This window comes from Martes martes, assembly GCF_963455335.1.
Source record: "Martes martes genome assembly, chromosome: 1".
In the NCBI taxonomy this organism is placed as follows: domain Eukaryota; kingdom Metazoa; phylum Chordata; class Mammalia; order Carnivora; family Mustelidae; genus Martes; species Martes martes.
In genome coordinates this window covers 149844833-149872170 of record NC_137888.1, presented here as the reverse complement: position 1 = coordinate 149872170, position 27338 = coordinate 149844833, and the positions used below count along the sequence as shown (strand labels likewise).

General features: G+C 47.1%; 1 protein-coding gene across 1 annotated transcript in view; it reads right to left on the bottom strand.

Moving 5' to 3' along the window:
- Positions 1-985: 985 nt before the first annotated feature.
- Positions 986-27338, bottom strand: part of SCN10A (sodium voltage-gated channel alpha subunit 10) — a gene marked incomplete at its 3' end in the record, with an annotated part of 115452 nt that continues 89099 nt past the window's right edge. Inside the window, 11 exon segments of the mRNA XM_080798669.1 lie at positions 986-2199; positions 4924-5194; positions 9853-9953; positions 12262-12403; positions 13244-13297; positions 14002-14286; positions 15525-15647; positions 19831-20004; positions 23125-23279; positions 24338-24461; positions 26140-26280. Coding sequence (XP_080654795.1) covers positions 986-2199; positions 4924-5194; positions 9853-9953; positions 12262-12403; positions 13244-13297; positions 14002-14286; positions 15525-15647; positions 19831-20004; positions 23125-23279; positions 24338-24461; positions 26140-26280 — 2784 coding nt within the window.

The following is a 27338-nucleotide window of genomic DNA, read 5'->3' as shown; positions in this document are numbered from 1 at the left end:
GTCTGACTATGAGATGTGAAACAGGTTCTGGAAAGCATCCAAAGCTACCACTTTAGCTACACAAAAGAAAAGTCTGGCCATTATAACTTCAGGAGAGAGTGTTTTCCTTATCTAAATTGGTGCAAAGCACCAGTGAGTTTTACAAAAAGAGATGCGAGGGCCATAGAGAGTGTCCATTTTGTCTCCCACCTCCCACCACTTTTACAAGTGGGGAACCAGGTTCAGCGGGGAAAGAATGTGGTGCAGGTAGCATGCTGTTGATGGAATACTTAGGATTAGAACAAACTTTCAGGACAGTGCTCCTTCCTGCTCCACCCAGATTCAAGCTCAAACTGCAAAATAATAATAGGAACACTGAAAATGAAGAAGTGATTTATGACACATGTCAGTATTACATTAGATTTAAAAATGGTGCTTTAAGATGTAACATTGGTCTTGATATACCTTTAAAAATATTAATTTTAATGGATATCTCAAAGGCCTTTCGTGACATAGACCACAGGTATTACCTTGGGCAGGAGCAATTGTCTGGCAGCTGTCAACATGCAGTCATGCAAAATCCTAAATAACATTGTCATTCTCAGTGTGATGTTTCACAGAGGAATAACCCGGACCTTCAGTAACATCCTTGCCATATATCTTTGGTAGTTCTGGTCCTGAGGAGTTTATCACAGTAAATGTAAGCTCTGGGCACAATTAAAATAAAAGGACCAGGGACATTTTCTAGAAAGTAAGAGAATGCATCATCTGATATTGAAATTTAAAAGGGTTGTCACAGTGGAGATGTTCTTGGCTTCTGCCTCCTGTTGGTTTTGAGGGCTTCTCCAAAGGTGGGCACCAAATGCATTCTCTGCCCAGTTCTGACACTGTGACTGGTGGCATGCATTGGTGAGGTGGTAACTGAGTGCCACCTTTAGTGGGAAAGAGTTATCACAGAGCAGAAGATCACACCAGAACTGGTTAAGTCCATGCTGCAGTGTCCTCACTAGGGCCCAGGGGCAGTTACTTTCTTACTGGTAGCTTCATCTTCATTCTGCATTGAGCTAGATGTGCTCTTGTTGACTTGATCACTAAGGCCTCTAGTGACACTGTCATAGGATGGTGGGAAAGATGTGGTAGATGCAGTTTCAGATTTGTCTGGGAGTGTGCAATTTTCACTTGCCATGAATACAACAAAGGCTTCATCTGGGGGAGACATAGCCTCCTCCTCAGCCCTTGGCACACCTCGGGGGTTGGAGATTGTCATGGAGCGGTGTAACACATAGCTCCGATAGGCCTTTTGAATGATAGTAGCTGAAATGTCTTCCTGCTTCCATCGGAGGGTGGTTGCTATTGGTTCATAGGATGTTTTTGAAACATTAGTTGCCATAAACTTCTCTTCAATATTTGCCTTCAGAGAATCCAACTCCCCAGATTCTCCCAGAACATTCTTAGTGAAGGCAAAAAGAATGTCCAAACAGTGAATCTTATCTCCAGGGACCAAGGGTAGGTCCATCTGGATTAATATATTCTGATTGGGTTTTGGGATTCGCAGGGGGCCTGAAAGGGTGTCTGCAAAGTCTGAGAGGGCAGAAAAGGTAATAAATTGAGTGGCCTCTGGGTCGAACTTCTCCCAGGTCTCATAGAACATGTCGAAGTCATCCTCACTCAAAGGTTCACTGCTTTCCTGCGTGGCCACATTGAAGTTCTCCAAAATCACTGCAATGTACATGTTGACCACGATGAGGAAGGAGATGATGATGTATGTGGTAAAGAAGAGGATGCCCACAGCTGGGTTCCCACAGTTGCCCCGGGAGCCATTGCTGTTGGGCAGATTGGGGTCACAGTAAGGGGGTCCTGTGTTGAGGATAGGGCTGAGGAGGCCATCCCAGCCAGCTGATGTGGTGATCTGGAAGAGGCACAGCATGCTGTTGGCGAAGGTCTGGAAGTTGAACATGTCGTCGATGCCAGCCTCCCAACTTACATGGGGGAAGCTGGCCATGCCAAAAATGGAGTAGATGAACATGACGAGGAAGAGCAGCAGCCCTATGTTAAAGAGGGCAGGCAGGGACATCATAAGGGCAAAGAGCAGTGTGCGGATTCCCTTGGCTGCTCGTATCAGCCTGAGGATGCGACCAATTCGGGCCAAGCGGATGACTCGGAAGAGTGTTGGGGAGAAGTAATTTTCAAGTGACGTAAGAATTGCAGAAAATACCAGGCCTTTAGAAGAGAGGGAAATGATCTAATTAGTACTTGCAAGCTTGAGCCCTGACAAAGCTGGCTGCAATCAGACTCTCCAATATCTGCTCTGTATGGATCCCCATGTGAGCATCTGTATTCAAGGACTTTGGGCCTTCTGAGCCTTGCATGGTGGCTGGCATAAAGTGGGGGCTCAGTATGTGCTCATTGCATAAGTTTTTTCTCTCTCAAATAAGTCCCATGCTTCCCACCATGTTCTTATCTTTCTTTCCCTCCACCCAGAATGTTTTCTTCTCAGTCTATGGTCAAAGCCCTGTCTTCTGCAGCCTGGTTTAATTGGAAGTGACTACACCATATTCTGATGTACACAGCCCTTGTCTGCTTCTGTCCAAGACACAGGCCCTACTCTTCCATGAGAATTCAGTCTTGGGACGTGACATTTCCTCCACTTTTTCCTGGTCCTGTGCTCTGCGAAGGCCAGGATCCCCTGTGATTCATCTCCTCATGTCCTACTGTGAAGATTGACTCAGTTCCTGGCACATGGTCCTGTGAATAATTGTACAGAGCCTGGTGTTAATTATAAGGGGTCTGAAGAGTCGGGCAACTTGCTGACAGCTAAAGTAGACTGGCTTTGAATGGCCAGCTGTCTGCATAATGGCTTTTATTTGTTTCTTTCATCTCCAGCTGTGTTTGAACTCTATGTTAGGGCCTGGAGATGGGCTTGTTTAGGGTCAGTTATGGTCCTCCCAACCCCCAACTATGAACAAAGTTGGAAAGATGAAGAATATATATGTCTCTCTATATGATATCTAACTTGAAGATTTATTAAGCTTGATCTTGGGGCTGTGGATCCCTATAAGGACCACAAAAGATTAGGTGAAGTTAGGTCAGACAGGATTCAAAACCTCTCAGGACAAATGGTGAGGAGCGTGGTGGCAAACTCTTTCTCCTTGCCAGAGTTCCCTTGACCCTCTTCCCCTACTTGCCTTTCATCATATGAATATGGATGGTCATAGTATTGTGTTGGAAAGAGGAAGGAAATGGGAAGAGATTTGGGAAGTAATTGTAATATTGTATTATAAAAACTTTATGAAATCCCCTCTCTTAAAGCAAATTTAATTAGGATGTATATGTCTGTATAATCTACTAAGATTCTGCCAGCCAATGAGTCTACAAAATACCTTAAGGGAGTATGAGTCTTCATACTTGTAATAATTTGTTACTCAATGTGTGTCTTGTTAGTGGGAAGGAAGAAAGGGAGAGAGGGAGGGCAGAAGGATTAAGAGGTGGCTTCTTTCCCTTGTTTTCCAGCCGTCTCGATGACTGATTTCTAACCAGTGGATTGTGTTGCTGTGTAGGTCGTTGGAACTGGCAGTTAAGGTGTCCCCATCATAGAATGGAGTACTCTGAGTGTATTTTATTTCTATAGTGTTGATATGGAAGTCACATAAGCAGGCTCTTTTCTCTATTATAAAGTCAAAATGATCTTTAGAGCTTCTCAGTTTGGAAAGCAAACAAACAAAACAAACCTCCCACAGAAAACAGCAGAACAGGAAAACAAAACAAAACAGAAAACAAAAATAAACGTAAACTTCCTAAACAAACAGGCCAAGGCTGTATTTCAGCACCAGTGTGGGGAGATTGATTAAGTGCTGCCAAGTTGTATTTGGATGCTATTAGCTCTTGATGGTAAATCAATGGAAAATTAAATCTACAGCTATGTTTTGACATGAAAAGTAAGCAGGTCATGATATAACAGGTCAGGATATATTTATAATACCAAGTAAATCCGGTGCACTGGGATTTGGCCTTTGTAGGGCCAGACTTTGCCTAAACCACAAGAGAGCTAAGGACATTCTTTTGGTTGTTGGTAGAAGGCAGCTAATTCACTAGAAGAACATTAGTTAGGTCTAAATTCAGCTCTATCCTTTACAAACTATATGACCTTACATAACTTTCTTAATCTGTAAGGCTCAATTTTAAATGTATAAAATGAGGATAATGACATTCCTTCAGAGAGCTGTTGTGAAGATCCAAGGAGCCCAGTCTGGTCCTCAGAAGTCAGCAAGCTCTCAATTGTGGTGGCTCCATTCCCCACTTTAGCATCTGACTTCATGAGTTTTCTCTGAACACCCATTAGCCCCCCAATACTGGGTCTATTCAACACCCAGACTAGGCTCTAAGAGCACTGATCTCTTGGCAATGATTCTTTGACTTGTCTAACACTCACATTCCCTAAGTAGATAGTTATATAAAGATTTAATTGCAGATTCTTGACTTAAGAATATCCTTTGAATACTCTTAGTTTTTTCTCACTCTTCTGGCAACCACCTCCTTTTCCAGAAAGTATTTAATGACTCACCTCAAATTATACCACCCATTCTCCTCTTTGAAGACCATCAAGATAAGGCCCACTGGAAATTCCATCATATATCATCTGGAGGAGTGATTGTCCCTCTCAGCCCCAAAGTTCAGGCAATGGGCTATGCACACAGTGGGTGCCTAAAAACACTTTGTGACAGCATGGAGAAGGCCAATGGAAACTCTCCATTTCACAGAGAGGATAGGGACCTTTTAAATCTGCTGCTCTTGGACAGCAGCAAATACTGGGCTCCTCTAACATATAATGCATATTGAAAAAGTTTGTTGGTTGTCCTCTTGGTTTTGGAAAAAAAAAAAAAAAAGAACAGCCCAAACAACCCCAAGCAGAGTTTGGGTTTCCCCACCACCTGTAAGCCCACTTACTCCCAATGGAGAGGACCACGACAATGAAGTCAAACACATTCCAGCCATTGGTGAAGTAGTAATGCCGCAAGGCAAACATCTTCATGACACACTCGCCCGTGAAGACAGCCACAAAGAACTGATTGATTTTGTTAAGGATTTTTGTCTTTTCTTCACTCTGCTCATCAGTCTCCACCATCATGGTGATCATGTTGAGGCAGATGAGGACCATGATGACAATGTCGAAAGCTTGTCTGGTCACAATGTCAAAGACAAAGCCCTGGTACTTGTTCTGGGAAAACAAGAGATGGTCCATCAGGGACTTTCCGGCCAATATACAAGGTGCATCTGGAGAGGCTGCATTCTCCATAGAAGCCTTTCTGAAACCTGTCTCTTATCTTCCTCACACCATATCCAAACAGAAGCTAAGTCCTATCCTTACGCCTTCCAAAATTTTATTCTTAGTTGATTCTACTTCAACGCTTTAATTCAAGTCCTCATTGCCTTTCCCACCCCCTTGAAGTCACCAGGCACTTTTTCCTCATTGGTGGACCATTTGCAAGCTCTTCCCATCCCATCACTTGGCTATCTAAATTCCAATAGTCTTGAGTGATCCATTTTTCTTAAGCCCCACTCCTTCCAGGGAGATCTCCCTAATTTCCTAATCACATCACACTACATTGCCCATTTCCTCTCTTCCACAGCCTTTGGTCAGACTTGAGTTCTAGCATTTCGTGTGTGTTTCTCTTCTTCTCTACTAGAGAGAGAGCTCTTTGAGGATGGGGCCATGTCTTATTTAATATTGTGTTCCCATAGTTCCTACATAGCATGAGTTCAAGATCTGCAAACCCAGTGGCTGCTCATTCTCCCCTACCCCAGGTATTCTAGGGCAGGAGGGTAGGCCTGGAGTCCTTCTTGTCTCCCACTATAACTTTCAGAGCTTTGCTCCTCCTGCATCTTGCAAAACCCTTCCTCCTTTGAGCTTGTGTCATCTAGGTAGTTTACCTTCACCGCTTCTTCATTGCTGCCACTTACCAACCTCCTGATCCTCTGGCTTCATTACTGAGAAATGAGGCTTTTAGCCAGACTTGCCCATTCTTGGTTACTTACTCTTGGTTCCTTAGGTAAATCTCTAATGACCTAGCTCTTCCTAGTTTAAAAAAAAAAAATCTTCCTGAACCTTACATCTCCCTCCAGCTACCACCCTACTTCTCCCCCCACTTTCACAGCCAAATTCTTGAAGGCATTTTGGTAATCACTGTTCCCACTCATTCCTCAATTCACCCCCCACATGGCTTTTTTCCACATTCTGTTACTGAGATGGTTCTCATTAAGATCACCAATGACCTCCAGAATGTAAGTACAAAGACACCTGTTTGGCATTGCTTGCCACACCTGCCACCTTGAAACTCTCCTTTCTTAGTCTCCAACATGCCTTACTTCCTTGGTTCTTTTCTTGTCTTTCTATCTATTCTTTTTTGAGTCTTCTTTATGCAACCCTTAGATGTTGGAGCACCTCAAGGCTCAGTCCTAGGCACCCTTTGCTCTTTACTCCATTCTTTCTCTCTTAGGAATCTCTCCAACCTGTGAATTGGTATCTGTGTGATTTTTGCTAATTTTATTTCTATGTCATGGGACCATAGTCTCTTTGAGGGAAGGAATTTTGTATGTGTTACTCACTGCTCTATCCTCAATGTCTGCAGAGTACCTGGCATGCAATGGATGTTCAATAAATAGATGAATGAATGGATGACAGAATGGGCAGCTCTGAATTACCCACACCTCATATAAAATTAGAAGACCACTCTATTGTATACAACAGGCACTTACTGAATGTATACTATGTGCTGGGCTCTGCATGAGTGGAGACAGAGAGGACCCTGTCATGTGTCTCATCAGGGAGCTCACAGGATCTGCAAAGCAGACATGGGCAGAAGGGCTGAGACAGAGACTGGGTCTCGCTTTATTCTTCCTGGTGAGGAGAGGTTGTTACACTGTGGGGTTAGAGCAAAGAATCAGACACAGGTAGGCCTGGATCTGGGGATAACTGATGGCCCATGTCTTTTCTGGAGTAGGAGGGGGATTGAAGAGCCACTAATAACTTCAATTTCATCACTGAAAGTGGTGAAAAAATAAAGCCCTTTCATGAGCACACAACTTCTAATTAAACAGAGCAGGTGACAACATTACTAAGTTGTGGGTATTGAGCTTATCCTGGATATTTGAATGCTGGGGAATGGAGCAGCTTGCTGGAGGCTCTTGGCTTAACCTGTGAGCAGGGCTCACTTCTTTGCAATGCTCAGTGCTCTCAGAGATGTTGAAGTGGGTGACTGATGATGTGAGCCTATTATTTTCCTATATAGTGAAGTACATGAAACCTGCTTTTAGTAATTTCTATAGCAGGGGATGTTATAGAATAAAACTTCCCAGTCTTGTGGAAGCTGTAGTCTTTGCTATGGATGAAGCATACAATTTAGAACTTGAGCTTTGCCAGTGATGAGGTGGAGTGAGTGTGTGTGTGTGTGTGTGTGTGTGTGTGTGTATCCCAGGTTGGCCCTGCTGTGAAATGGCACCCATGCTCCTGAGGGGCAGAACTCCTGTGTCAGTGCTCCGTTTATCTGACCAGCTCAACCTGTTGGGGCTTCTAAGGGAAGAAAGTGAGTATTCCAGTGCCAATAATCTAGTGAAAAGAGAGCTGGATCTGGGAGGGTGAATCTTAAGTAGCAGTGGGAATTTCTCTTTTTGCTGGTGTTTCTTTCTCGGCTCTGAACTTTGAGGAAGGCAGATGATCAGGCTTATCTGATGGGGTGGTGGGTGCCAAGATGTGGCCTGCCATGTGGCTGCTGGCCAGGAGCAAGAATGGGCCGAGACTTGTGGGCCCTGGAGAGCAGCCATATGCAGTTACTGCTTGGGCCCCTGATCTGCTAGTTTTTTCTTTGGGACCCCTAAGACTTCAAAGTCTTGTTTAAGTTTTCCAGCCTTGCCTTGGCTATGATAGGGGAATAAAGGGAACGCTGTGCTTGGAGCAGAGTATTAGGGAGAGAGCCACATTCCTCCACTAAAGCTAGGACAGTACTGATAGTAAATTAGTAATATACCCCCTTCCCATCCAAAGGGATGATGACTCTCAGAAACACAGGCTGTGAGGTCTCACTTCCCTTATCCATGTGGTGGGCCTCTCTCATTGTCAACCTTGGAGGGTCTTGGTTATGGTTTGATTAGGAGAAATGGTGATTTTGTCCTAGGTCTTTCTGCCCAACCATTGACTTCCACTCCTACCGTAGTGCCTGGAATTTCAACATTAGGTTCCTTGGTATTAAGATAGTGTCCTCTCCAGGGTCCCTTTTTAAAATGCAGCTCATCCTATCCCAGTGAAATTGTCCTCCTGGAGAGAAGGAAGCTATGGTGGCCCGTGGGATTAGTTGATAAAAGGGGAGAATCTGAGATGTTATAGAGAGACTGAGCAGTGTGTAGGGCAAGTTGTAGGGCAAGTGTTATGATTTTGACAAGGGATGTCCACAGCACAGACTCCTTAGTGTCTGGTTCAAGTGTAGATTCAGCATCAGTCCAGCCACCAGTGAAGGCCAGCAGGGACTCAACTGCTTGTTTCTCTGTAAGTCGCAGGATCTTTCTCCCATGGATTGATGCTGATTGGCTGGGGTCAGCCACTTACCTACATCTTTTCATTCTGAGCCTGTTCCTGCCCATTGGACCGGCTGACTGAAGGGTACTCCCAGAGACTTAAGGCTCACTGAACCCCAGTTATCTTGATTTGATAGGGATTTGGAAGGAAACCTCTGCCCCTACAGAGGTCTGAATATTCTATCACCCTTCATTATAACACTTCTTATCAGAACTGAGCATACCAATACATTTATGACCACTGTTTCCAAGTAAAGTATATCCAAAGGTCGTAGAATCTTTCCCCCCTGCAAATGTTTTCAAGACTATGTGCTCATGAAGTTTTTAGTAATTTATATAAACCCCATACCTTGACTTAGAAATCTTAATGCCTTGGCTAACAGAATATATGTCTCCCTAATTCTAGGGAAGGGAAAGTTCCTCTCCTTTGTTGTAGGTCTTTAGGCTTTGCCCTGGTGGTGGTGGTTGGGGCGGTGCCAATGGCATAGTGTCCTAGACACACCTGTAGTTCTCTTCACAGATACTGCATCTTATCCACAGAAAGTTTATGTAAATGAACAAGATGTCAATTCCATTCTGATGTCTCAGAAACTCTTGGAAGAGGTTTCATTGTACATTTCCTACATGATAATACTCCCACTGACAAACCTGTTCATCTACTCTCAGCAGAGGCTAACTAGAGGACTTCTTCTAGTGAAGGACTGAGAAGAACTTGGGTGATAATATGTATGGTTTGGGTGTAGTGTTTCATGGGGTAATAGAGGGCATGTCTCTTAAGGTTTTTGTGAATAAAGAAATCGAAGCGGAGTACAGCTCTAAGTTTTGGTCAATCTTTAAACACAAGGATGGGATAACTTTTGGCTCCTATTGACCATGACCATGACCATGACTGGGGCCAGGATCCTATGGGCTTGGGTTTTGGCCATTTCCTATCTGTGTACTGTAGGCATGGGGTGGGATGTAGGGTGAGGCTGGAGATTCATTGCCACCTAGATCATGAAGCATAACCAAAAAACACTTCATCTCAGGGTGCTTACCATCTTTAGTATCATTTAGCCTAACCTGCTCCCAATCTTGTGATTGAACCCTAAACTGGTTGGGGTAACTGTGGGAGATATACTCTCTCCAGAAGACCAGAGTTCCTTCTTTAACACTTCTCATTCCTTGGGCCAGGGAACTCTCATTACATCATCCCCAAATTCAACCCAGTTTTCCCCCTTCACAGAGAGCCCTGGCCAACCCCTACCCACCCACCATAAGCATAAGCTATTGGTTGGACTTCCAGACACATTCTGCTCTGGGGCTTACCAGGGGCCGTGGGATGGGCTTCTGGGGCTTCTTGGAGCCCAGCTTCTTCATGGCGTTGTAGTACTTCTTTTGCTCCTCTGTCATGAAAATGTCCTGGCCCCCTAAGTACAGGAGAGGATAACAAACACCACAGTTATTAAAGTTACAAGAACTCCCAGGGATACCAAAATCAGAGCATGCGGGAGAAGAAAAACATCTCCACCTTTTTCCTTCTCTGCAGAAAGACAATGTCAAGGCCAGAATCAAACAGTAACCTGCCTAGGTGCCACAATCAGTGACAGAGTGGGTGGGACAGAGACCCAGCTCTGTCTCTCTGCCTGAGTCTCTGAAACAAAACCTGTTTGTTTCTCTTCTGTAGGAACCCAAAGGGGATGCTTGAAAAGAGGGTGGGAAGAATTTGGGAGCAGAACCTAAGGAGAAAGTATTGTTTATATCTGAGCCTTGCATCCAGCCTGACCATTTTAGTCAAATCCACTGGGCTTCTAGAATCTTAGGTCCTGCCTAGGACAAGATCTTCTCTCAGGGCCTTCTGCAGCAAAGACCTTGAGGTCCAGCCCCTTAACCCCTTCCTGGAGAGGAGGAGCTAAGGACAGTTACTGCCTTATCCAAGGGTCCTTGGAGAACTCTTTATTGGTTCTCTTGAGGTCCCGACTTTTGCATTGACTTCTGCTTTACAGTGCCAAAATTTTCACCATCAAAAATGCCTTCCTCCCTTAGTTTTAGGTTTTCTTTGAGGACCCTCTAGACCTCCTTCATTCAATCCCTCACCTTTCACTTCCTGGCGTAATTTGAATTCTTCCCATTTCCATACCATGTTTGTGTAAAGTAGTTCACTGCAAATGCTCGGGAAATGGGTTGAGATCGCTGGGATTTGAGAGGAGATTTTAGAAAATCTATGGATACAGAGAGCCTTCAGGGAGAGACCTCTCAGTGGTGCAGGGGCAGAGGATTAGGAGCACTGGGTGGAGCACTGAAAATTCTGGGCAAGGAGTCAGCATATATAGGCACCCCCCCAACTTCATCACTGGCTTATCTCATTCTATTACCTAACATGACCCTGTCAAGGTCTCACTTAGTTTCCTCAACTATAAAATGGGAGAATGGATTGTTTGAATGGTCTCAAAGCCCTCAAAGGTGCTGATGACATTGATTAGCACTTCATAGCTGTCTTGCTGAGCCCCTCTGGGATGGAGAAGGGCTGCCTACTTCTTATGCCCAGAACTCTGGCAAGGACTTCCTATAGGTGGGAAGCCTATGCCATTAGACTTTTATTCTAAAATATAATAGTACAGTAGCTCAGTCCTAAACTAGGTACTTCTTCTTCTTTTTTTTTTTTTTTTTTTGAGATTTGATTTATTTATCTGAGAGAGAGAGAGAAAACAAGGGAGCAAGAGAGGATGAGCAGGGGGTAGGGGCAGAGGGAGAAGGAGAAGACTCTCCACTGAGTGGGGAGCCCAAACCGGTGGCCTGATCCCAAGACCTTAGGATCATGACCTGAGAAGAAAGGCAGACACTTAACCTACCTTCTTGTACAGGCTTTTACTGTCCCCTCACCAGAATCTTATGAGCAGGTATTATTAACTCCACTGAATAGATGAGAAAGCTGAGGCTCAGAGAGTTTTCAGTAATTGGTAGGATCAGCCATCTAGCGAGTGGTTGAACTGGGAATGCAAGCCCAGGTTTGCATGATGCCAAAACTAATGCTGGGCTCTTGGTGCTATACTATGTGACTTATCCATAAGGCCCTGTTTTTCCTCTTGATCTCAGCTTACTTTAGTCTAAAGTGGTGCTTTATCTACCTCAAGAGAATGGAGGGTGTTAAATGAAAGGGTAAATAGAGGGTAACAAGAAAGCATCTTACACTTTTAATGCCCTAACATTTTAATGTAAATATGAGAGGTTATCTGGGATTCAGTTCCTATTCATCAGAGTCAGCGTCCATGGAGGCAAGGGTCTTCCTCCCCATCCCAAGGAGGATTGGGATTCTACCAACACTGGAGCTCTGGCCCTTGTGGAGGCCTCCTGACTCAGTGCTTCTGGGGGTCAGAGCTCCAGACAGAGGCAACAAGTTTTGGAGCCCTTTCTTTACCTGTTGATGTTTCCCAAGGATTACCTGGGGCACACTCAGCATACCTGGTTCCAACTGGGAAGACCCGGGCACTCTGGGGAAGATGAAGGGGACTCGGACAGAAGTGGGGATGTTGTTGACACAGAGAAATGCAGCTCTTCCAGCAGCAACCCCAGGATACCAGGCAGGGGTGAGTGCTACAATCGGGGTGCAAAGGTGGATGTTGGTGTAAAAGGCCAAAACTGGGCTTCTGGTCAGACATGAAGGCTAGGGAGTGTTGGCTTTAGTCATGAAGTCAGGCGACAGGGAGTGAAAGATTCATGGAAACACCCGAGCCCCACTTATCTTTTTTTTCTGTTGATTGAAGTTGTCAATTATGACCCCAACAAAGAGATTGAGTGTGAAGAAGCCACCAAAAATGATGAAGATGACGAAGTACAAGTACATGTACACATTGTCCTCCCACTTAGGCTGCAAGTTCACCTGTGAACAGACAAGGGGAGGCATGGGGAGCAGGTGGGTATGTTTGTGTTCATCCCTGAGACAAGGACCTGGGTGTGGGTGGGTGGTTTATTTGAGAGTCAGGAAGCCGGACCGAGGGACGGGGAGGGTAAACAGGAGAAAAGCCAAATGAGGTGCTGTTAAGCAGGCCATCACTGGGGGGCAACTGGTGCTCCATCCTGTTAGGGTTCTCCAGTGAACTGCATAGAATGAACCTCAGAATTGTACCTTTAAGGGACTAGGAAGCTGGAACATTTATCTGCAGATTCCCCTAACTTATCTGTGAAGGTTGCCCCTGTGGACATTCAATCCCTTACCCCTGGGGGAGGTACTCTGAGGCATTGAAGAAAGTCAAGTCTCAGAGAATCAGAAGCACGGCTCGGGAGTGAACTCAAGAGGTGGAATGAAGGGATTGGGGCAGGGCATCAGCTCTGCCCCAGCAGCAAAGTGTCTTTCCTCAGCAGCACCCATCTCCTCCCCCTGCTGCCATGACAATATCCTTGTTGTGGCTAGCACCCCACTCCTGACTCTGCCCAGGGAGTGCTCTCACACACAGTCCTGGAGAGCTTATCTGATATTTTCCTCAGTGGTGAGCAGGAGAACTTGAAAAGCCTAGGGAGTGTGCCCGGTAGGGGAACAGGTGAGGTTGGCTTAAACATTCAAGAGAGGGCCAGCTGGACACTGCTCTAGGGAAGGATAAGGCCAGGCTATTGGGGGACTGTCCTTTTTGGTACCAAAGCCACCTTCATTCCATTTCAAACAGACTGACGTGAGTGGGATGGACCAAAGGCAAGGCAGTAGGCATGGCAGGCTGAGACTCACATCTCGGGCATCAACAGCTGCATACATGATGTCCATCCAGCCTTTAAAGGTTGCCTGGAAACAAGGAGCAGAGGCCACTCAGTGTCTGACCATAGTCTATGCTGAACTTTGTTTTGATTCACTGTTTTTCTCATAGAGCACAGGCCCCCTGGAGGCAGTTCTCTATATCTGCTGGGGCAAAGCACAGCACCTGGCCCACCACAGCCATTCAGGGATTATTTGTTGAACCAATGCATGAACAAACAGTGGGATGTAGGAAGGTGTGGGTAACTGCATGACAAGTGTATAAGCAATTGCATCAACACCTGATGGATGAAGGCAAGGTATGAATGAATGAATGGCAGTGTGGATGTTTTTGCCTGTCATCGCCACCAGCACTTTCTATCATTATGACAGACCTGGGATACAATTTATTACTGTCTAGGAGAGGATCTTCAGTAGAAGACTGAACAGGTGGCTATAGCATGTCTATTTTGTACAAAGAGTAAATTCTAAGTCATCACCTGATAGAGTTGCATTGCAGGCTCATCCCTTTATTCTAGGCTGCCAGCCCACACTTTCTAATTGCACCACTGTGACATCACTTTCATGGGTAAGGCCCTTCAGCCTCATGCTAGTCTGTAGGAATAGGTAGTGACTTCAGCTCACACTGATTGCTACCTCTTGCAAAGTCTCTACATAGCAACTTCTGGAAGACCCCAGACCCTCCACATTATAAAACAACCAAAGGAAGAGACATGGTTGATCTCAGAACTTACCACCTGCAGAAGTGCTAGGTAACCCATTGCAACATTATCAAAGTTGACTTTCACATTGACCCAGAAGAAGCTGCCAGTGTGGTTCTGATCTTTGCAGTCAGATATGTTATTCACAATAGATAAAGGCACAAGAGAAAGGTATTCATTGGTTTTGTTGATGCACCGCCCAAACTTCCCCGCAAAGAAGTTCACACCCATGATGCTGAAGATGAGCCAGAAGATGAGGCAGACGAGGAGAACATTCATGATGGATGGGATGGCACCCACCAGGGCATCTACCACCACCTGGGGGGAAATGCAAAAGGATCTGGAACCCTTCTTGCTGAATCCTACTTCTGTCTACACTCACTCTGCTTCATGAGCCGGTGGTCTTTGGAAGCAGTATGGGAAGTGGGTTAATTAGAGCAATAATTCAGACTCAGAAGACTGACAGGTACTGGGTAGCTGAAGATGGGTTTAGATCTTCTCCCTAAACATTCTGAGCAGGTTTTAGGGTCTTTCCCCAGGATTGAGGAGATGGATGAACTTACAGTACACACATGCTCTTTTAGGGGTGTGAGTGGGTGTGCTGTGCTTGTACATACAGACTTCTAGGAACTTGCTTTATTCTTCTTAAATGCTATTTTAAAAGGGCTTTAAAAAATATAGTTCAAGGTGTGCCTTGGTCAAGAATCAGTGAAAATCAAAATCCGTATTCACAAACATGCTTATTTGTAAAGCAACAACCTAGAAATAAAATAAAACAAATTTCAAACTTTTTCGATCATAAGTTCCTAGTGTTTGTGAAGGTACAAGTGAATTTTTCAAGTCCACTTTTGTTTTTGAAGATACGATGTCTTCTTTGAGTCAATGGGGGAAGAAAGCAAAACCTTACTTTCAGTACCTGGAACCTTTTATAATTATGAGGAAGGGGAGGGGGACAAATTAGCAATCCCTTGTCCCCCCAGTAATTCAAGGGCCTGGCTTGTGAGCATTCCATCGTGAGGAAGACAATGAGGGCAAGGTGGAGGTGACAGTGATGGGCAAGGAAAGGTTTGGATGAAAGGGAAGAATCCATAGGATCCCATGACTACGTTGTGTTGGGGAGGATGCATTCCAGTGGATGGCAGCCATGGTGCTGAGCTGATGGTGCCACCACGTTCAAATGAAGTGTCAGAGGAAAGGTTCATTTGTCTTGGAAAAATGAAGGGTTTGGGGTGTTCTGGAGATCTTGGCAAAAAGGACATTAGGCAGGTGAGGGAGATTGAGGTAAGAGATGTTAAAGCACACTTCACTATAAGCAGGAAAGTGTGAGTCTGAGTGCGGATAGACATGATACTTGAGTTGAGAAGGGGAGAGTGTTCACAAAGGGACATGAAGGAAAACCAGAGCATTAGGACATGGCAGCGCTACCAAAATCCCAGTGGGAAATGAGTACCAAGAGCCCACCTGTTGGGGTAGGCCTAGAGCTCAGGTTCAGGGGCATGGGGGGCATGGGAAGTGGGGAATGCTGCAGACCAGAGCAGTTTGGAGATAGGTCTTACCCGCATGCCTTCAAATCGAGACAGAGCCCGTAGGGGCCTCAGGGCACGGAGGGTCCGAAGGGCTTTGATGGACGCCACGTCAGAATACTGCAGGATTTTTGCTATAAGGCTTGTCAGGGAGATCTGAATGCAGGCAGAGAGCAAAAGCATTACTCTAGGTTCCAGAAGGTCCTGGTAGAAGGAGACAGGAAATCCCTCCCATACCACACTCCGTTCAAGCCATCATCCTGGCTCCCATCTTATTTTGAACTCCAGTGAAAGTTCTAGAGACAGTTCCATTTCTTTCCCTTATTAAATATTTCATCCATCACTTCTCGAACCTCTGGGAAAGAAAACCTCAGTCCCCCACAGCACCACGCCGTGGTGTGTGGGTGGTCAAGCTCCCAGTGTATTATATCAACTTTCCTTTTCCCCTCCAAAGGCACCAGCCAGACTTCAACAGCCTTGAAACTCTGACTTTCAGAGACTTGGAGAGATGATTTCCTTTGTGGAGGTCATGCTGAAAGTCTATTTTGAAGAATGCAAAGTGAGTCTCAACTGTATTTGTCCAGAAAAGTAGAGGGCAAAGAGTCCTGGTCTCTTTCCCTTCTCAACCCCTGATTTTTTAAAAAATTTTATTTATTTATTCTTTTTGTGGCTTTGGGTCAGTGCTTTGCTAGTCCAGGTCACATTTTCCCCCTGTATAAAATGAGGGAGTCAAAGTTAGAGTGAGTGGCATGGATCTATGAAATCCAGCTTTGACACGTGGCTGAGATGTAAAGACTAGGTTGTGTGATTCCCTGCTGGTTTTTTTTTTTTTTTTTAAGTGTTGGACCAAGGACTGTAAAGGACATAAATTGACATGGACAAATGGCCACACCTTCCAGGAGCTTTGAAGCTCCCAGCGTGGTACCATATGCATAGGCTTTAGCTTGCTGGATACTGTGACCCAATCCTGGAAGACCCCAACTGCACCATGACTGGTGGGCTGAATTCAGGCTTAGCTTCTCCTGGCAGCTAGGTGGGGAGATACACCAGACCTTCAGGAAGGAAGGGGTCTCCATTTGGTTGCTAGAGCCTCAAACAATGCCTATACTCTAAATGGGTGACTTATTCCATCACGACAAAGACGGGAGTGGAAAAAATACCCTTTCTTCATCCATGCAGGGCTCCAGACACCAGCAGGTGGCACCCAGCTATCTGGCTGACAGAGGGAGGGGAGGTTTGGGGCCAGTTTCATGCTGGACCCTATTCAGTCTTTTGCTCAGCCTCCTGGGAAGGCTGCCTCATGTGTAAAATCTATAGCTGGAGGAATCAGGGTCTGGGGTCAAAGTCCTCCACCCAAACCCAGCTCCACTCCCACTGCTCAGGCTGTTAGCCCCCCAACTGGTCTCTAGTATTGCATCCATTCTCCACTGCAAATTTGATTATAATCATGTGTGTCTCTTACTCCCAGAATTCACTGGTGTTTTATCATCCTCAGGTTAAGTCCTAGATTCCTTAGCCTGTATTATTTAGCTGCAGACTACTTATTCAGCCGTATTTCACTCCTATATTCTACCTAAGTAAAATTGTTTCCTAAATTTACCTGTGTCTGTACTTTTGCTCAGGGTCATCTTTTAAATAAAATTGCCCCCCCCCCCCATCCTGCAGTCCTCTTTGCATTTCAATGCTCCTGCTCATTTTAAACCCCACATTTAATGTCAGTTCCTATACAAAGCCTTCCCAACTACCCCACCCCCACAGGCTCTTGTCTCTGTGTCCCTAAGACAATAATTATTTCCAGCAGTGCTCACCACATACCCCCCCTTATAATAGGTTTATTTTTCTTTGTGTGTCTTATCTGCTGAAAGATTACAGCACAAACTCTTAGAGATAGGGAATTTTTACTTCTTGGCTTCTGCCCCTCCCACAGCACTGCATAAAACAATCCTATGCTCAGTAGTCATAAATAAACATTTGATAAATTGAAGAAAATATAGAGGCATGTTAGGATGGATGAGAGGAAGAAGAGAAAGAAGGAAGATGGATGGAAGAGTATTTGGATAGAATAATGGATTAAAAGAAACAAAGATGGATAGGACAGGCAGTTGAAAGGAAGGATGAAAAAAAGAAGAAGGACAAAATATAGAAGTATAGCACACTGGATGGATGGAATGGATGAAAGGGAGAAGAATGGATGGCTGAGTGAAATGACTGATGGATGAATGGAAAGAGAGTTAGATAGAATAAATGAATAGAAGAGATTAGAAAATGGATAGAAGGTTGATTGGTTGAGAGGAGGAGTGAAAGGAAAATGGATGAATGGATAGATGGGTGGAAAGAAGGAAGGATGGGGGCATCTGGGTGGCTCAGTCAGTTATGGGTCTGCCTTTAGCTCAGGTTATCCTGGGGTCCTAGGATTGAGCCCCACATTGGGCTCCCTGCTCAGCAGGGAGTCTGCTCCTCCCTCTCCCTCTGTCCTTCCCTGTTTTGTGCATGGGCTCTCTCTCTCTCAAATAAATAAATAAATAAATAAATAAATAAACAAACAAACAAATAAAATCTTTTAAAAAAGAAGGAAGGACAAGTAGATGGTTAAAGGAAACATGGGAAGATGGAAGAATGAATGGCTAGGATGATGCTTGGATTAAAGATGCACGAATGAATGAATAGAAGGTTAGATGATTGAATAGTCAGAGAGATGAACCAAAAGATAGAAAGACAGAAGGATTAATAACCAGTTGATAGATAGATGAAAGGAAGGTTAGGATGAATGGATAAGTGGAAGAGAAGAGAGAAAGAAGAATGAGAATGGATGGAAGAAAGGAGAGGACTGACAGGATAAATGGAAGAAGTAATGATGAACGGATGTTTATAAGAAGAGAAAAAGGAAGGGTGAGTGGCTGGGTAGATGGAAGGAGGGATATGTGGACGGAAGGATGGATGATCACAAGGAAGAACTGGGAGGAGGATGGATGGAACGAGAGGGTGAGCTCTGAAGGTGATCAGGACTTAAATGAGTGAGATGTATGTAGGTAGGAGTGACTGTGCCCCTAAGAGGGGTGTGAAGCCAGAAGAAAACACTTTTCCTTCATTTATGAATAATTATCTTATATGCACAAAGTTATCACCTGTGACTCAGATTTCAGGCCTCACAGCTAATCCCTGCGGTACAGTGTCCTGATGCTGCCAGCACATTGGTAGCAGGCAAGAAGAGAATTGAGTACACAGACCTGCTGTGGGGGACCTGCCAGCACAGGAGGCTGGACAGAATGTTCTGTACTGGACCCCATCCAGCTTCAGGAGGCGAGCACTGAATACAGACACATTTCCTGACACCTCTGATGTGCAGCCCTTGGTCCTGGTGGCTGCTGGAGTGTGGGAGGCAGAGACAAACACAGCATGAGCCTCCCCCTGCCTGTGGGGACCCTCAGCTGTACCGCAGTGAACAAATAACTCGGGCAGCCATCCTGCAAAGCCAAGAGGGCAAAGACCTGGACAGAGATAGAGGATCGTTGTGGGGAGGATGAGAGAGAGCGACCACTTCTGGCTTTTGGGGGCAAGGAAGGCTCTTTGGAGATTTCACTGAGAATGGTCTCCTCACAGAAGTGAGGAATCCCAGGTCTAGCATATGGGAGACACTTGGTCAATCCCCTCGTGCAGTGGTAAGTGGCCCCAAGTTAGTGTGAGTCTGAACACATGTGCTTCAACTCAGCATCTCTCCAAAGGACCCTCTGTCCCTTTTAGTGCCACTGGGGAGAAGCTGGTGGGGCAAGCTCGGTGATTCTCCATCTGGCTGCACACATATCGGACAATGCTTAGGAGCTCCTATAAGATGTTGATGCCTGAGCTTCACCTAGGACAGGAGAGATCTGAATCTCTGGGAGTAGCAGTATTGGTTCACTGTATTTTTAAGAGTTCCCAGGTGATTCTAAAGTATAGCCAGGGCTGAGGACCACTAAAGCAGAAGGTGGGAAGATTCTTTGGGTGGTGCAGTCCTTGGCTCCAATTTGCCCAGAAGCCCTGTCAAGGGATGCAAGGTCCTAAGACCCTTGAGATCCTCCCGTGTCCTCTTGCTTTGGATGTCAAATATGAAGGGCAGTCAGTGGTCTTGTGGGTGGAGGCCTAGGAACTGAGGACTCAGCTGAGCATCACCACTGTGCCAGAGTCGTGCACTGTCTGATATTACCATTCCCGAGTGTGCAGGGTATTCTCAGAGGCCTTGCTAAGAGCTCAAGCCTATGGAGTGGCCCACCAGGCGAGGCTACCACTTCCTTTGTGCTAGCAACAGCTATCCCTCAGACGTGAGGACCCCAAGCCCCATGCGTGCCAATGAGCCACTCACATTCACGATGAGAAAGTCCAGCCAGCACCAGGCATTGGTGAAGTAATTTTTGAAGCCATAGGCCACCCACTTGAGCAGCATCTCGAATACAAAGATAAATGTAAACACCCTGTCCGTATATTCCAGCAAGGCCTTCACGGTGGGCTTCTGGTCAAGGTGATAGTCTTCAAAGGCCTGGAGGGAAGAAAGTGAGCAGAATGGCAGGCTGCCTGGACCCACAGCACTGGCGCCCAGTGATAAGGAAGGACCCCACCAGCCCTGCCCTCAGCCCCTGGGAGGACTTTGGGAACCAGCTTGCCTGTATCATTTTGTTTTTCTGCTTAGGGTGCATGTGTGTGGGGTGGGGTTCCGAGGGCCAGTGGAAGAGGCACCATGTGATCCAAACCAGGACCCCCTGGAGCCAACGGGGCCTGCGGCCTGGCTTACTCTTGGCAGGGGAGCTGAAAGCAAGGGAGAAAAGAAACCTTCTCAAATTGGGGCTTGGAAGTGAACCAAAGGGATCCTAACAGCGACTTGGTTTAAAAATAAAAGCATCAAAGGATGTTCACAGGCAGTTCACAAAAATGAAAGTAAGAATTGTCCATGAACCTCTGAAAAAGAATGTTCCAGCTCACTGGTAATTAAGGAAATTCAAATGGAAAGAAGATGTCATTTTTCTTTTGAGAGATTGGTGGAGAGAGAAAAGAACGAGGGTAAGGCCAGGGTTGCTATGGCCGTGGGGACATCGCTCCTCTCCGGCCTTACTGGGGGCTGTGAACCAGTTCAGTCTTCTGGGAGGCCAATCTGGCATGAGGGCTCAAAGGTTTCGGGAGCCCAGCAATTCTGCCTTCACGGATTTAGCCTAAGGACACTCGATGTTCTTGGTGCCCCACCCAGACGCCCGTGGAGTGGCCAGGGCAGCCGTCCCCCAGCAACTGTGAGGTTGGCTGCTAACAGCTGGTGGATGCCCCCTTTTCCTAAGGACCTCCCTGGGCTGAGGGGAACTGCCTCCTCCTGAAGAAATGCCTGGGAGGCCAAATGCCTGGTCTGGGGGCAGCCACAGCAGTGACTACCCCCTTTGCTTCAAGGTGGCACAGCTCTGTGACACCTTTTTTGCTTCATAGCTCCCGTGGGATCAAGCTGAGGTGGACTGTGTGGGAGCCATGTCTTCTAGCTCCTCTCCTGGTCCTGCCTCCCTCACGGGCTTCCCCTCAGAGCATGCCCTCCATAAGCTGCTTGCACAGGAATCCTTGCTGCAGATTCTGCTTCTAACTGGACCCAAGACGGGGAAGAAGCCAATGTCCTCAAAGGAATCGACATAGGCTATTCAGGGCTTATTAGAAGTAAACAGCGGGATTATTTACATAAATGGTGGTGCATTCCCGTAATGGAAAGCACTGCAGCCACTAAGTCAGATAGTAGGAGTATATTTACTGTGAGAATTTACTGAGAAATTACAGAATGCATAAATGTGGTTTCAGCTTTGTAATATTTATGTATTATATGCATAAGAGAGATGGGAAGGAAGTATACCAAAATGTTTTCAAAGTGAGATTCTCTTTGAGTGATAGGAAAATGGGTGATATTTTTTCTTTGCATCTTCCCATGATTTCCAAGTTTTTTTTTTTTTTGCACTTTACTTTGTCAGATGAAAACTCATGTTATTTATTTATTTTTTTTTAAAGCACTCAAAGTAAAAGCATAAGGAAGACTAAATTTGGTGCCAGCCTGTTCAGTCCCTTGGGGAAGGAGATGGGGAGGTGAGGGCCCAGCAGCTGGTGCAGGATCTGCACTCCCTGCTGGGAGGGAGGGGAGCAGCTGGGGTGAGTGGAGTAGGGGAACAGAAAGAAAGGAAGGAGCAGGGGAGCATGGAGAAGAGAAATGAGGAGAGGAGGCCCATGGGGAAAGACAGGAGTGGAGGAGGTAATGAGGAAAGCACCTTGTCAACAGCAAATGTGACTATTGTCCTCGTCAAGGAGGACAGGAAAGAGGGGAGGGTGGGGAGGAATCACCCAGCCCCCTCTTGCCCGGCTATGTGGCCAGTGTACCAGAGCTGTACAGAGCCAGCTGGGGCCATGGACAGTCACCACCCTGTGCCCAGCAGTGGACCCCTTCAGATGTTGCCACACCCTCCCCTTCTCCCATGCCAGAGCAGCCCTGGTTCCAGAGACTCTCTTCGCCCCCGGTGTAGTGCCATTGCCCACCTGACCACCCCCTATCCCAGATCAGGTCTTCTCACCTGCCTTTGCTCCTCCCCGAGGCTGAACCAGTACACAGAGTGGCTTTGGCACCCTTCCTGGGATATCTGGTGTTTAAGTAGGTGCCCAGATATCCAATAGATTGTTTTTAGGGAGTAAATGACACAGGAAGAACAAACCAAGTGAAGACACTTGGAGCCATGAGTCAGGAGAGCGGGCTTCTCGTCCTCCTTTAACTAATTAGCTGGGACCCCAGGCAGGCCCCTTCTATGTCTTAGGGCTGTGCCTTCCTCATCCATAAGAGGCAGACACCTGGGGATGATGAGTCCCCTCCTGCGTCTGCAGCTACTTTGGTCCACTGGGAAGATGAGTTGAGACTGTGCAGGGAGCAATCAGAGTCTCCTTCCTTGTGCTCCTTGGCCATTCAGCAAGGGGCTAAGGAATTGGCTCCTGAGTCAGCGTCTCTATGTCTGCAAGGCCGTGTTATTTAAAGTGTGGTCTTCGGCCCTTGGCCTCAGCATCCCCTGGAGCTTTTGGAAATGCCAATTCTCAGGCCCCACCCCAGCTCTGATTCAGAATCTGCCTTTTAGCAAGCTCCCCAGGTAATTACATTATGAGAGGTGCGGATATAATGATGTGCTGTGAGCCTTGAATGAATAATAGTATTTGCAAGTGGCTTGATAAGACGGGAGGATGGCAATATTTGCACTGGGCCTTTGGAGAAGGCCGGTGTTTGGGAGGCCAAGGGGTAGAAAGCCAGGGCTTTGGGATCAGATGAGGGTAGAGGTAGGTTTTGCTACTGACAAGCTGGGTAAACATGAACAAGTGCCTCAGGCCCTTTGAGTGTCTGTTTCCTTGTCTATAAAGTGGATGCATGCCCTCACTGCTTGAAATACTTGCAGCCAGGCTTCACAGGCCAGGACACACGGACCACAAGCATCCACCCTCCCCTGCTCCTAAGAGGAGGCCATGTGGTGGGCTGCAGCTTCTTCTGCCATCGGTTGGAGGCTTTCAGGCTAGGAATCAGGGGGAGCTGCCTGCTCCAGGTCCAGGCACTCGGGATTGCAGGAGACCCAATCTGGAGGGCTTTTGGGGCAGGGACCCCGCCTCCTCTTACCAGAGACCCACTGCTGAGCAGGATCATGAAGATGATGAAGCTCTCAAACCAGCTGTGCTCCACGATGCGGTAGCAGGCCTTGCGCACCTGCCAGCCCATGGCCCACGGAAACTTGCTGGTGTCCACCTTACAGCAGGGACAGTGGCGAAGGCAGCCTGTGGGGAGAGGTGACTGATGGAGAGGGATTTCCCCCTGGGGAGGGAGGAGCATTTTTGGTCTGGCCGTGCTGGGAAAGCCCTCTGCTGGGAAACCCACTTGCCATCCTGTAGGAAAGGAATTCTCCGGAATAAGAGAGAAGGTGCACCCCTCTCAGGCAGCCTCTCAATCCTGCCCTTTGGGTGTTCCTCCCTACCACTGGTGTCACCCACTCTCAAGTCCTCCCCAATTATTGTCCTTCTTGGAGAGGATATGTGTGGCCCCTGTCCTATGCCCATCCATTTCTGGAAGCCTAACAAGTCGTGGGGCCTGGGTCTAGTGCTGTCTGAGGGGCTATGCCCTGAGCCCTTGCTCACCTGAGAGGCCACTGCATGGCCAATATGGGGCCTGGGTCTAGTCCAGCGCAGGGCTGTGTGGAATTGGAAACTCAAGGAAGTGTTGTTGTTTTTTAGTTTATAGATTTTTTTTTGTATTATTGAAGCCACAATGACTTTCGTAGTGTGAACTATATGTCTATCCCCTTATTGTCGGCATATCTAGTGAGAACACAAGGTGCCTCTCTATTCTAGACATGGAGGGAAACAAAGAGTAAGATGTGTTTTCTACCTTTAGGACAAGATGTGGTGCGTTCAGAGTGCTATGGCCGTGGACATTTGTTCTGCCTTTCAGAGCTACACCAAAGATTGAGGGACACAGATGTGGCCTGACCCTCCTCTGGTCCTTTATGTCCCCAGACAAGAGTGTTTACCTTTTCCCTGTTCAACCTCAAGAGGCCTGGTTTATTACTCTGAGGTGTTTTTGAGGGTGAGGAGGAAGGCCTGCGCTGAGGTGGCCGGGTCTGACGTGAGCCCACTGGGCTGCTGTGACCGTAGTGCTTGTGTCAGATGCCGGCCCCCCACCCTGACTGGGGGAGGAGGCAGCAAGCGGCCCTCTGTGTCTGTCTTCCATGGACCCCAGGCCAGGGCCCCGGATGCACAGGTGCCCAAATGAGAGCTTGTTGAATGGGATTCTGGCCTGAATGAATGTCAGCACAGGAGTCCTGTGGCCGCCGCTTTACCTTCTGTGAAGCAGTCATCTGGTTCTTCAAGGTCATCTGCCAGCTCAGGGATCTTCCTCAGGATCTCTTCAGGATCCAGGCAGTCCACCGTGCTGCCTTCTGAGGAGCTCGTGTCGTCCTCTCCCTGCAGGGCAGAAGCCCAGGGCAGCAAACTCAGCTCTCTGAGGGCCCCAGTGAGTCTGCACATGGTTACTGTAGGTCCGTCCAGCCAAGGGCTCTGAGAGGCAGGGAGAGCCCCTTGGGGCTGGACACACCTCAGCCATCTTTGTGTGTTTGGGGCCTCGCCAGCTGAGGCCCAGAACAGTGATGCTCTCTACGGAGCCCCAGAGATTTAGCTGTGCGAGGCTTTAAACCTCCAGGCCCCTGATGGAGTGCTGGCGAGGGCCCGAGACACCGTAATTACACCCATAAAGACTCGTGGCATTCACTGGGCTTGAATATTTAATCAGGGAGCAATGCTGCAGGGGCCCTGCTGCCCTCCTGGCAGCTCCAGCCCTATAATGTCTCCAGATGAATTCAATTAGGAGTCGAAGCTGCTCTCATATTAGTAAACCTGATAGCTTGGCTAATGGACCCAAATGGTGGGGTGGGTCCCCATCTGTCACTGTCAGGCCCTTCTCTGCCTGGCCAGGGTCATGGACAGAAAAAACCAAACCAAACCAAACCAAACCAAACCAAACCAAACCAAACCAAACCAAAACCGATACCCAGCAGCTGTGTGCTGAAAACACTGAGTAGAGATGACCAGCCAGGGGAATCCTGAGAATGTTCTGAAGGAAACAACGATGTCCACATGTAGAAGGAGGCAACCTCACCCAGCAGGAACCAAGTGGCTTCTGTTCGGCCCTGGTCCCCAGGCCCCAGCTCAGCCCACCCTCTCCTCTCACCCTGCTGTGGTCATCCCTGCCCAGGGGCACACAGCCAGTGGCTGACATTCCTCAGACTGAAGGGCACGATAACTTTGGGCACAAATGATGTCTTCCTTATCTTTGCCCAGCCCGGTGCCTGTCACGGCATCAGCTCTCAGAGGCTAGGTGTCAAGTTAAATTCCTGAATTTAATGCCGTGGTACGAACGACACTAAATCTTTCTAGATGCCTCTTCCCTGTAGCTTATTTTCATCAAAGATTTGTAATGAAACCACCAAGTTTCCTTTTATCTCTTATATGACATTCCCAAACCCCAATTTTGCTTCCTGCTCAGGCTGTGTAAGGCTGTCTGTACACTACTCACTACGGACAGCCTCTGCAGAGCACCAGAATGTTTTTGGCTGGAAAAAATGATGTGGACAAAAGAGACTGGGGGTGGGGGGAGTCACAGGGAAGACTTCCTCACCCACGAGTGACTCTGACTTTCATCTGCTGGCTCAGAAAGACACTTTCTCTGTGCATTGTCTTTTGTTCCCTCTTCCCTCGGCTGTCATTTTCTGGGCACTTATTCCATCTCAGGCAGGAACTAAACACTTGACAAGCAGCATCTCATTTAAGCTTCAAAAGAATCCTCTCAGGTAGGCATTACCATTCCGTTTCAGAGAGGAAGACAAGAAGACTCAGAGAGATTGAGGATCTCATCCTCATCACCGCCTATCTCCTAACTGTGGAACCCCCCTTCTTTCCACTGAAATCGTGCCGACAAGCCTGGAGGTGAGGACAGACCTTAATAATTCTCACGCGGAGACGTGAGGTTATGTGCTGACTGCAGTCTGAAACACCAACTCCCGAGCAGCCCCATCCTCTGGCCCCTACCATCCCACCGGTCAGTGTCTGGCAGGCTGTTCAACCTCCCGGAAGTTCACATACCTACCTCTGCAGGGGCCTGGGCAGCAGCCTCGTCTTTCCACTTCTCACCCGCATGGGAAGCCAGGTCCTCAGAGGACATTCCAGAGCCTGGGCTCCTGGGTTCCATGTGACCCTTGCATCTCCCGAGTTGCCGCAACTGCTCCTGCTAGTGAGAGAGGGTTCCCATCTGGGCTCCTGTGCCCACCCTCAGCTGACTGCTTCTCAGTTTGAAGAGATCTCTCCCTCATAGTCTGCCAGAGATAAGGACCTAATCTCTGCAGCAAAAATACCGGCATTCTTATGCACACGCTTGTGTGAAGTCAGCCTGGAGTCTCTATAACCAGATCTTTTTAACTCTTGGCTCCATTACTTACAAGCCATGTATCAACCTGATCTCCATTTCTCCCACCTGCAAAACTGAGAAGGCAAGATCTACTTTATTCAGTGATTTTGCTGACTAAATCTGTGAATGCTTGGAAAACACTTGGCAGGAAGCGTTTGGCTCAATAGATGTTAACCATGACCATTACTACTTGTCCAGAAGTCAGAGAGATAGAGACCTTGGCCATCTGAAGTCCCCCAAGGACCCCAAAGTATCTGAAAATGCCTGAGTGGAGTCATCATGGAGTTCATGTCCTTTATTCCGGGGATGGTGATGCCCTGCCCTCGGCTGTCACCCATACAAAGGCATGTAAAATATGGCAGCTGATAATAGCAGCTGCTGGAACACAAGAGAAGTGACAGCTGCAGGGGAAGAAGGCTGTGGTAGAGCTATAGACTCAAAGCACAGCTGTCTGAGGCCACTTAGTGGCCTGGCCAGCCGCCCTGCCTGCCTCCAGACCCCGCAGGGACCCCTGCCTTCCATATCGTGCCAAAGTCACTGAGAAGAGGTCATTGAGGGTTGATACATAAGCTTAAGGTAGTAGGGAACTGTACCAAGTATTTAAAATTATATATATTGTTAAAAGACTTAAATGTGCTTTGAATTCTTTGGGGCCAAAAAGAACAAGTGTCGTTTCCCTGTGACATCCTTTGTTTGGAAAATCTGGATAAATGAGTCCCATGATGATCAGGACTCCCTATCTGATGAAGATCAGATGAATCTCACTCTTGGACAACAACTGTTCTTTGGGGAGTCTTGTTAGTTCTTAGAGGAGTCTCATTAGCATCTTAGGCACAGAGCCTGAGTTGGGCAAAGTAAGAGGGGCAGTTGTGCAAAAGATA